The 12200-nt window shown below is 31.2% G+C and overlaps 1 protein-coding gene across 1 annotated transcript; it reads left to right on the top strand.

Moving 5' to 3' along the window:
- The first annotated feature begins 9336 nt into the window (after positions 1-9336).
- LOC126837599 (putative nuclease HARBI1) lies at positions 9337-11597 on the top strand. The gene is made up of 7 exons (XM_050571529.1): positions 9337-9454; positions 9933-10060; positions 10318-10514; positions 10592-10739; positions 10829-10970; positions 11089-11239; positions 11327-11597. Exons 1-7 carry the CDS (start codon positions 9337-9339, stop codon positions 11595-11597), a joined length of 1155 nt encoding a protein of 384 aa, XP_050427486.1.
- The last annotated feature ends 603 nt before the right edge of the window (positions 11598-12200 follow it).

The following is a 12200-nucleotide window of genomic DNA, read 5'->3' as shown; positions in this document are numbered from 1 at the left end:
AGTTACCAAAGCTTACCTTTGCATCTTTGTTTGCATGGTTACCACAGCAGTTCATATCGAGCTCGTGTCAGACATGTCCACGCCTCTTTTTATTGCCGCCCTAAACCGGTTTATTAGCAGACGGGGTCGTTGCACAGATATTTACAGTGACTGTGGCACGAATTTTGTGGGCAGTCAGCGATACCTAAAGGAGGTAGATACCATAATTAGAGAATCAAAATTCGTTCATCACGTCATCAGTACGCAGATTCACTGGCATTTTAACCCGCCCGCAGCACCACACATGGGAGGTCTGTGGGAGGCAGCCGTCAAGTCTGCTAAGACATTACTTCACCGTGTGGTTCAAGATAGGATTCTAACCTACGAAGAGCTCAATACCGTTCTACACCAGGTAGAAGCCGTTCTTAACTCGAGGCCTTTATGTACCATGTCATCCGACCCTAACGACTTCACGACCTTAACCGCAGGACATTTTCTTACTATGGAGCCTCTAGTCGCTGTTCCATCTCCTCAGGATGAAATTAGTCAAACCCATATCAGTACCCACAAGCGTTGGTCTTTAATACAGCAGATACATCAACATTTCTGGTCTCGGTGGAAACATGAGTATTTACACAAACTGCAGGAGAAAACCAAATGGAATCGTCAAGTTTCAAATCTAAAAATTGGCGATTTAGTCATTCTCCAAGAACCGACCCCTCCACTCACATGGAGTACAGCTCGAGTGGTTGATACGGTTTCTGGAACTGATGGAGTCGTCCGAGTTGCACAAATACGCACCTCCGCGGGCAAGATCCTCCGCCGCCCGGCGGTGAAGCTTTGTCCGCTACCGTCAAACGTTTGAAGACCTACGGTTCTTCAAGGTGGGCGGTATGTTCAAGCGTTATCAAGCCGGGCACCGTCCCACCACCACCGACTGCACCGACCACCACCGCACCATATCACTTACTATCCGTTTTTTGTTGTTGTTTACCGCATCGTACCGACCGCACCGTTAACCGCACGCGTAAAAGAAAACTTTACACCGTTTTTCGTTATTTGTTGTTGTTTTTTAATTATTAATTACATATCAACCGCCTGCTGTGATGAGCTCGTGTACTTGTGCGACGTTCGAAGAATTAGTCTTGTTCTCGTAAAGTAATCAACAGTTTGCGGGCTTTCACCACCGTTCAGACGACCGTACCGTCTTGCAATACCACCACTACCGACCGTCACCGTTCTCGTATTTTCAAGTTGTAAATATTTGCTTATTGTATAGTTTTAGTTTTAAGTCCTTAGTAATTGTTGTTGTAGTGCGCTGGCCAGCCGGTAAGACATTTGTATACTTAACTTTGGTTTAATAGTAGTCTGCATGCTTTAATTATCATTTGTTTTTTTTTTGTATATATATTTGAAACCAATACAGTCCACAACATTACCGAACAAAAAGACTGCGCATGAAAAATGCTAAAGTCCAGAAAGAAAACGCAATGCTGAAAAAAGAACTGCAGGTGATCAAGGCCGGTTTAAACTGGCATCGTTGCAAAAGCTGCACAATGCCAATCAATCATGACCGACCACAGTGTACTTGCACATAAACTTGAACGCGACATTGCAAACATGGTCAAGGACGGTAAGTACAATATATTCGACAAGGTTTATCAGGGAGGATTTGGAAATAAACCGTATTTCATTATTAGTATTTTTTTTTTTTTTTTGTATTAGATTTGGCCAAAGAAGAGATTGCTGAACTTAAAGCCAACTTGAGAGCTAAGTCTCACGTGGTTAGAGCCGTTCAAGCTATATCCGAACACCATTTAGCCAAAGCAGCCGGTCGGATAGAAGAATTGCAACTAGCCCGAACGAGTAAGTACTATAATTTCCAAAATTTGTCTAATACAACACACACCATTAATTTTGTAGCTTATTATAAAATTGTCGTTATAATAAAAGTGTTTAATATATTAAAATGCTAAATAAATAGAAATTCGCACAACAACATTGGAGGTTTTCGTCGAATAGTAGATAGGTATGTTTAAGCTACAGTTTTTATGCCAAGTTTCTTATATAATATTTAAAACAAAATTATTATAATATTAATTATTTTAATGTAATAGCGAGCGGTTGTTTATAAGAGTTTGAGAAAGGTAAACAAAAGAGTTGTTTTAATACATTATGTTTATGTCAGTTTAAAAGTCTTTGGAAAGATTTGGATAATAAACCATATTTCATTATTAGTATTTTTTTTTTTTTTGTATTAGATATGGCCAAAGAAGAGGAGATGGCCGAGCTTAAAGCCAACTTGAGAGCCAAGTCTCACGTGGTCAGAGCCGTTCAGGCTATATCCGAACACCACTTAGCCAAAGCAGCCGATCGGATAGAAGAATTGGAAGCTAAACTAGCCATCGTAGAGCGAGTAAGTACAATATTTTCCAAAATTTGTCTAATAACACACACCATCAATTTTGTAGCTTAATATTTTTGCTAATCAAGTTGCGGTATTATATACCTAAGATTTTATAATATTTTCTATTTGTGGCCAATTTGTGACCCAATTAAATTAATTTTGAACTTCTGAAACAGGCGATGGAATTAGTTTTTCCAAGCCGTCAGTGAAAGAACGCCCAGAAGCATTGCCGTTTGCCAAATTTCAACATCTAAGGCTCCGGTGTCTCCACGTCTAGTTCATGCTGCACGAGTGGTGTTTGCTCAATTCTTTTTTTGGTTTTCTCTTTATTTTGGTTTGCTCTCTTCGGATGATGTTGTTGAAGTATTTTGTGGAGTTTCAAACTCTTCATTTGGTTCTCAAGTTTTGAGGAATGTGTCTATTTTTCTGTGCCTTCAGGTCTTGGATTGCCCCAGGAGCGTTTTCTATGTTTTTGTTGTGCTGCATTGTGCTATATATTGAAATTTCTTAGCAACTCAATCAAACAAGCAAGTAAAAATCATAATTGTAATAAAAAAACGTCTTGTTGACTTTATTTTTTCATTTTTTGTACAATAGAAACTTAAATTTTTGGGAAAAAGTTTTGAAAATTTACTACAAGGTTACTACACAAATACAGTTCTGTAAGCATTAAAAAAAAAAAAAAATCATAATATCTTTATGTTTTGTTTTGATTAACAGGTGAAACTGGAAGCATAAATGAAACAACTTGCGTGATTCCTAAACGGATCTGCTAAAAAATACCAAAATTGACCTCAAACGTTTCACAAACCCGTATCTGATGATACCATTGTTGACCCTTTGCAGCCACTCAACTAGTCTAATCTACAAGCAAGCACCAACCCAACAAATCCAGTGAAACTCTTACCATATCTGGGAAATCAGTCGACCAGGGATTCGTATGAAAACGCATCATTGTACATTACACAGCCAAACAACATGCAGTAAAAAAATTAGGTTTAATATAATAATTAATTCTTATAAACAATGTTACTTAATTGTGTTCAAACATCATTTTTGCATTACTTACTTAAATTACAAAAATATATTATGTTCTTCAAATTTTATAAATAAACTTTTTCCAGTTCTATCTATTTTGTCTAATTTTTGGAAATTTAAAAATAATTGCTTAATTCGATAATTATTCATCATCATTGTATAAGGATGTTTATTTCTATATTCTATAAATTTCTTTTTTTTATCATCAAACAAATTAATAATTTCAAAATATGTATGATTAGAGTACAATTACAAGATTGTGTAATTGTACCAGTAGTGTTGACACAATTTAGCAATTTGAGCTACATTTCATAATTATTTACCCTCCTTTCACATCCCAATAATACAAACCACTCTAGAAACATAGCAAGTCACCTCTTAATAACTTGTAGGTAGAATGGTAGTTCTACTTACAACGATTTCAAGTATATTACATTTGTAATATGTTTCTTGTCGCTGTGTCACGTTAAATTGTCTATAATAAAATAAAATTTACATACATGCATGTTCTTCACTCTTATTATTTTATTTGTAGCTATTATCAATGCTAATTTATTTATAGTTTTCGATGGGATGAATATTTAATTTTACGATTCTGTAGTACTTTCCTACTTCTTCGATTTCCTCTAAGTAATTATTTTTTTCTTAAAAAAATTCAATGAGAGTATCTCTACTGCTAGTATGCTATATTTTTTTATGTACAATATTAACACATTCAAACATTATATATTCTTTTAATTCATTTAACTTGTAGACTCATTTTAAATCCAATAGTTAGTGCATTATAAACAAGTTAAACAAGTATGTTATACAAACGCACGCGACGACGAAAACCGTTCTACATCCGAAAAAACCAAGAAAAAATTCCGGAGGGGCACAGAGTGTGCAACATGGTGTGTATAAAAATGTACATCAACATTGAAATTGGTTAGGCCCCATACTGTCGGAATACGATAAGAACGCAGAGTGGAGAGCACGGGAAGGAGGGAACCTCCTGCCTCAAAGCTTTGCATCAATTCTAGAGAAAGCTTTTATTACATGATAAATGTAGTAAATCAAAAGGTTACCTAAGTGGTCATCTGGCACATGATTAAATCCTATGTAATAACCCACATCATTTTTATATTTGTCGCCCAGAAGATGCAATAATTGTAATAATTGAGTCGTAGTAAGTTCAATGTCCTGTCTAGTATTTCGGTTACTACGTGTAACAAAATTCTGTATAGCAATATTGTCTCTAACCTGAAAAGCATTGAAACGCATCATTAAAAATTATAGCTGGATATAACACATAGTCTTTAAAGATAAGTAAATTTATGCGCAATAAATGTTGTAAATATAATATAAACTTTTTGAATAACTTTTAATATGTTTTTTATTTATTTGTTATCTAAATGATTATTTAGATAACATATTATTTGAATGATTGCAATAACAAAACTTGCCACCAAATTCTAGGTAAAATTGAAAAAATGTACATACAAGGGGAACTAAATAAAAAATGTAATAGAAAATGTATAAGACATAATTTTAATTTAAAAAAAAATAAAATAAAATTTACAAGACGATAACCGTTTGCATGATTCTTACCTCATCGGCTGCAGTAATTCTGAACGCAACAGTTTGAACCAAGAAATTTTATATTGTATTATATGTATTTTATATTCATATTCTGTTTTTTTTTTAATTTTTTATACTTTAAAATAGGTGTTTAAATTTCAGTTAAAAAGTATAAAAGTGATTTTCTTATCGATTTGTAAGTTGTATTTATAGTGCATTCTTGAAGAATAATAAGCTAATAATGTAAATAATATTTTATCACACAATAGTATGTTTTTAAGAATTTTAGTTTGCTGTAGAACGCTTTTGCTATTTTGTAAACAAACACTTTGGCGTTAAGTAAAGTAAAACATATTTTTATGCCGGAGAATTATTTTGATAAAAAACAAGTTTTACCATAATAACATATATTTTATTGGGTGTTAATAGTAGAACATTTTTTATAGGATAGAACAATCATCAAAATAATAATTTCAAAATACATTGTTATGTCATACATTGTTTATCTAGATATTAATTTAAAAATGAAAAGAATTTTGATTGATATACTATGCCTATTGGCAATCCATTGCATTCCAATTAAAAATGTCTCTTATATAAACGAATTTCCTATGCTCATAAATTTCTGCTCAATCCAACCATTATCGAATTTTTTGGGGTTTTCCGAATGGTAAAAAATGTTTATATCATAAGAACAAATCATTTAGCAAGTATACATTTCAATAGTAATATAATATAGATATTATCTACAAAATCATCCTTTACTTGTAACGCTGTTGTGGTTTATAATAATATAAAAGTTAACAATATTTACAATAACCTACGTATTGTACATTACAACCTTTGGTGTTTTTGTACCTACACGAGCTATGCATGTAAGCTACGAGAAAAAATATGTTTTGAAAATTCGTATTAAAATTGAATTTATTTTTTTAAAAATACCATATCGTGTTGGATTTGGCTGCGAAATTCCTTTTTATGTATTTTATCTTAATTTATTTTTGATTTCAAGCTTTTGAAACTTAAATGGTAACCCATACATTTCATTAACCTTTTAAAACGAGGATAATGTACTAAAAATGTTGAGTAGTTGATAACCAGTTTTGAACTACTATTTTTAATGTTATAAGAGTTCAAACAGTAGGTTGGAAAGGAAAGTGCGCGCAGATAAAACTGTAAATACTACACTCCACCTTTCCTAATTATTAGATAATATTATAATTATATATTATAATATAATTATCCTAAAGCACATCATTGTCGGTGATTTTATATATACAGGGTGTTGCTGATGCACAAAGATATGACGATTGAAATAACTTTTGTTCTAGTGAATATTTTTAATAAAAATGTTAAACAAAGTTGTACTTTTTTGCGTTACAAACACCATGGTTTATTCTAGAACTGTTAAGAGTTGTATAAGCAACAAGTAAGAGAATTTTTATTGGATTTACAAACTTTTACATTTGAATGTCAAGTTCTAGCATTAAATTGTTTTGATATTTCTAGAAACTCAATTTTTTTACAATTACATCATCTAAAAAGTTTAGGTAAAAGTTTATACACTGTAACTTTTTTATAACTGGACCAATTCCTTCGAGTAGCAACTCTATAAATCACAAATTTCATCTTGGGAGGAGAGGGGTAAATGTTGAAAAAGTTTACTTCTTAACACTTAAAATTTGATAAAACAAAAAAAAGTTTTTAATTTAGAACTTTTACTGGCTGTAAATTCAAGAAAAATAGTCGGATCGAGTTGATATTTATAAAGAATATTTATTTGATATGTCCCCGCACACGCCAATTGTATCAAATTCAAATTATACCCGTTTCTCATCCCTCTACTCATATGTATCCGTAACATATTAAACAGAAAATCAATTCGGCACTACAGTTTTTCTTTAATTGTTGGATCTAAATACATTGTTAACATAAAAATATATCACTGCTATAGCAGTTCGAGTCCCTCGAAAACTTTTTTTCTTTTTATATGGTCGTGTGACTGCTATATATGACTGCTATAGCAGTTACATAAATAAATTACCTATGATGATGGGTTTTCATTTATTTCATGACACATAATCAATGAAATAAATTATAATTAACAACAAATGAGTAAACATTTTAAACAAATAAGATTGTTAATCCACAAGAGGCCATACAAAATAATATTAATAAAAACTATTTTTAGAAAATTTGATAAACATTTGCCCGACCTTTTGTTAAGTCACAATTGGACACTGCATAATTCCCGACACGGTGAAGCCATAACAACAGTCACTGCAATAGCAGTTATTCCATTTTACGACTTCCGAAAATATAACTGTTATAGCAGTCATCAACGAATCACAACTTAAAAGATTATGACTGCTATAGCAGTGAATGTCCGTCAACGTGTTAATCGGTTCGATCTGAACGACCGATACGGAACCAATAAGGTGTGATATGTTAAGAATTATTTGGCGGGCAAAAGGGAGCGTGGGGACACGCTCCCTTTTAATAATCTCTAATATATCACACATATCGGTTCCGTATCGGTCGTTCAGATCAAACCGATTAATTGTATTTAACTATTTAATATTGTTTGAAATGTATGTAATAAATTCTTTATCATGTTATTAATATTACTTGTGTCTGTTGCTCGCCGCCTGTTGTGGGCTGTGCATGGAAACGTGATCCGGTCGTCAAAGCTTTGTTGCCACGTTGGGTCAAACTCGAGATGTTTTGCTGACGCATTGTGACCTCCCCCCCCCTTATATTTTATAAGCACGTTCCTGATCTGTAATAAATTATTATACTACTATTGTTGTTATATGGACATTGTTGTTTTGTTGTTAAGTCATTCGAGGCAATTGCCTGTTAAAAGCCCTGGGCCCTATTCTGAACGCCATACGAACGGTTCGTATACGAACTCTTTCGTATACGAACATTTACCATACGGAAAAAAAAATCGCCGTTAGAACACAATATACGGACGGTTCGTATGTACGGTGGAAAAAATGGTATATAATATTACATGTAAAAATATTTTATGTCCGTATACCCTAAGACGATCGTATACCTAAAAAAAATATGTTCCGTATACGAATTGTTTCGTATACGAATCGATAGTTCTAACGACGCGTTATGATACTAAACTCCTCATATTAGAACAATTCTATACGGATCTCCAACGGATGGTCATAGCCATGTGAACCGGGTTCCGTATAGTCTTATCGTATGCCTTACCATACTACCATCAATTACATTATTTTATATGAGAAGTATTGAAATATGAATAATATTTTTAATAACTATTATTATTATTAATAACAATAAAAATTAATAATATTTTGAATAATAATAATTTAAGTAAATGCACTATTTAAAAATGTATGGTTTTATGTCCTATTTAAAATAATAACCGCATTTTTATTATTTTAGCAATAACTTAGGTTTATTTAGGAACATTTTAAGTAAAACAATATTTAATTTAAATGGGAGATATTAGGAAATCATTAATTGTAATTTTTATTGACGTTTAATTAAGGTCACAAATATAATCTTAATCGTTAATTAATATAAATATTAATATTTTTGGGGTTAGTATAGTTGTTAATATAAATATAAATTAATAAATTAATAATTATATTAATTAAAAATAATATTTGTAGCTTAGTTCGTTATAACACTGAAGGCCTCAAAATGTCTTAAATAAGAACTAGAAATGCATCAAAAAATAAGAAAGCAATATGGTAATACGCACATTTTTAAAAATAATTTATTTTTTATAATATTCATAGTAGTATTTGCGACCACGCAATAGATAATATGCAAACACGAAGTTAATATTTATGTACAAGTTATTTTACAATTCGCGTGTAGGATCCTGATTGATCGAACTAGCGGGGCTAGTTGTAGGGAAGTTATTAGAAGTTAAGTCAGCAAAATGTCGAAGTTAACTACTAGGAGGTACGAGGGCAGACGGGGGTTACGCTCGAAACGGTAGGTTGTCGGTGGCGCGTCGTACCTATCGGAAGTGTTTAACTACACCTTATAGTCGCTGCGCTATGTCGGCGTCCGAATTACACTTTGCAACCTAGGTAGAGAATGGTGGTCAGCTGTCAGTCCTCATACTAGAACGATTTTATAGGGATCTCGAAATGATGATTAACACCATGTGAACCGGTTTCCGTAAAGCCGTATTGTATACCTCACCGTACTGACTTCAATTGCGTTATCTTATAATAAAAGGAATGCAATTTATATCATAAGTGCAGTGTGTATATATCAGTCGCGTGTATTACCTTTGTAAACACTTACGATTATTTATAAATTGTTATTCGTTTTGAATATTTTTTTAAATTTAAATAATGGATGACGATTTGGAAATTAACGAAAATGAAGCAGCAATTAATTTGTTAGAATTAATCGAAGAAGATGAATTCCGGGAACGCCCTCGAACTTATAATTTTATAGACCCACTTGAAGGTAAAAAAATTGAAAATACTTAATATTAAATTAATATATTTATTATTTTTATAGAATACTTTTGTATAAGTATTTGTTGCTAATAAATAATTTGTTCTTTTGAATATTTAAATAAATATTCGAACATTATTCATTATTACATTGTATCATCGAACTATATTTTTTAAATTATATAGCAAAACTTATTGTTTATGAAGGCAAATTTTAAATGAAATATTCAGTGATTCATTTAAACATAGCTAAATGGTAGCCATATATGTATGTCACCCATTTTCTTTTATGAAGGACACTCTTACTCCTACTCCCAATACAAACGTTTTTATTGTACATTAAATTAAATAAATAATTATATACTTGTTACATCCTAGCGTAAAGAGATTTTCCTAGAAATTGTATTTGTCATTATTATAAAAATAAATTATTCAAATTAAAAATACATAATAATTGTACTAGATAAATTTAATTTTTTAAATTTTAGACTTGTCTGACAAGAAATTTATTCAAATATATCGATTGCCGAAAAATTTGGCAAGGAGAGTAATCGAAATGGTCACTCCTTTTATGGTTGTACCCTCTACTTCACGCGGTATATCAATCCAACGTAAAGTTAGCTACTATAGATTAAGTTATTATTATCCTACATTGCAAAAAAAATTATATTGTCAAAAAGTTTATTCAACAGTCAACACTTTGTAAACAACATTTTGAAAACATTACATTTTGTAACAACAGATTACAATAACATATTTAAAGAATCATTTAAAACATATTTGACAATATTTTGGAATTATTTGTATTTGTTTGCACTTTGACAAAGCAATGAGGTAATTATGAAACTAATTTTCTTGTTGATGTGTAACTAGGTGTTAACAGCTCTCAGATTTTTTGCGTCTGGTAGCTACCAAATGGACATTGGGGTGAACCGATATGCTTCATTAAGCCAGCCTTGCGTTAGTCGGTGTATTAAGGAAGTTTCCAATGCTTTATGTACTCCACAATTGTATGACCAACATGTATATTTTCCACAAAATGTTAACAAGTTAAATGATGTACATCGCGGGTAATACATACACCTCAAATACAATCGATTAATATACTAAATTTAATAGATAATTTAATAGTTAATTATCAATTTAGGTTTTATGATAAATATGGTGTCACCAACGTGGTTGGTGTGATTGATTGTACACACGTCGCCATCTTTCCACCATCAGTCAATGACCCCATTTATCCTGAGCATATTTATGTGAACAGGAAAAATTATCACTCCATAAATACGCAACTCGTAAATTACTAGCAATAATATTATATTAACCATTTTCTTTGTGTTACAATCTCGAATATTTGAACTATAAAGTTGTAATTGTAAATTAGATTTGCGACGTCAATTTACGGATTTTAAGTGAGTGTACTCAGTATCCCGGTTCGGTTCATGATTCCCATATTTGGAATCAAAGCAATGTTAAGGAGCTCATGGAATATTTACATCAAAATGGAACGTCATACATGTTATATGGTGTGTTATTTATTTGGACGAATTTGTAAAATAAATTGAATTGTTTATAAAATAAAAATCAAATAATAAAGCAAGTAAAACTAAATAGTTCATACAAAAATTAAATTCATTTTTTAAGGTTATGATTCAGGTTATGCACTCCGACCGTGGTTGATGACACCATTTTTAAACCCACTTATCGGGTCCCCGGAAGCTGCATACAACGAGACGTTTTGTCGTGTTAGATCTACCATTGAGAGATGCAATGGAGTTTTGAAGATGCGTTTTCGGTAAACTATTTATATATTGTTATTATGGCTGTTGGGCTTGCATATAATATAATTTACTTATATAATTAATGATTAAATGTATGACAGATGTCTCCTCAAACACCGAGTACTACATTATTCACCGAGTAAAGCATCTAAAATTATAAAAAGTTGTATAATGCTGCATAATTTGTGCATCAATGACAATGTACCATTAGTAGTAAATGAACCACTCGAAGTTGAAGATGTAGATTTTGGAATTATTCCACCAATGGTTATTATAAATGAAAATCGGCCAAATCACGAAAATCGTAATAATGAACTTTTGGTAGGTCGTCGAATAAGACAAGATATAGTAGCAACATTCTATACATTGTAAATTCTTACATAAACAAATTAACATGAAACTACATTGAAATGATATATATTTATATTATATTATATTATGTTTAAATGTAGAACTAATAGTTTTCATCTATATCTATTGTTTATCTGTGGAAATATTTTGTTTTGAAGTATAATAAATTTAACTAAAATTGTAATGGATTATTTCTTGTTTCTATTAAATAACTAAATCACTTATCATATAATATTTATAAACCTTAATATACGTAAAATACGTATAAAAATAGTTATTAGTACGACGCATGTTGTTAATAATTAATATTAACTTATTAAAACTATTTTAAATATTTACACACTTTGTGGCATCGCTGAGAAGGTATTGTTTTTACAATTGCGTATTTTTATTCTTTATGGATGTAACCAAAATAATTAACGAAGTGTATGAAATAATAAATAACAAAAAATAAACATCAACAAAAAACAAAAAAACATTACTCACTCATAATAATTTAAACAATTCAAAAGCATCAACAAAAAACAAAAAAACATTACTCACTCATAATAATTTAAACAATTCAAAAGCTATAATAATAAATAAATAAATAAATAAATAACGTCATTCCGACTCACTGTCATC

Source organism: Adelges cooleyi, unplaced genomic scaffold (assembly GCF_023614345.1).
Source record: "Adelges cooleyi isolate 19-005CV unplaced genomic scaffold, UGA_ACOO_1.1 ACOO_flye_CR_arks_rails_tigmint_CR_PRNA_26, whole genome shotgun sequence".
Classification (NCBI taxonomy): domain Eukaryota; kingdom Metazoa; phylum Arthropoda; class Insecta; order Hemiptera; family Adelgidae; genus Adelges; species Adelges cooleyi.
Note: the sequence above shows the minus strand (reverse complement) of the source record. Positions and strands in the feature narration are given on the sequence as shown.

Bases quoted from the DNA above. Each gene is read 5' to 3' on its own strand.
- LOC126837599 (XM_050571529.1), top strand. From the start codon at position 9,337: ATGGATGACGATTTGGAAATTAACGAAAATGAAGCAGCAATTAATTTG. The intron at 9,455-9,932 runs GTAAAAAAATTG...TTTAAATTTTAG, and splicing joins TTTTATAGACCCACTTGAAG to ACTTGTCTGACAAGAAATTT. The intron at 10,061-10,317 runs GTTAGCTACTAT...ATGTGTAACTAG, and splicing joins GTATATCAATCCAACGTAAA to GTGTTAACAGCTCTCAGATT.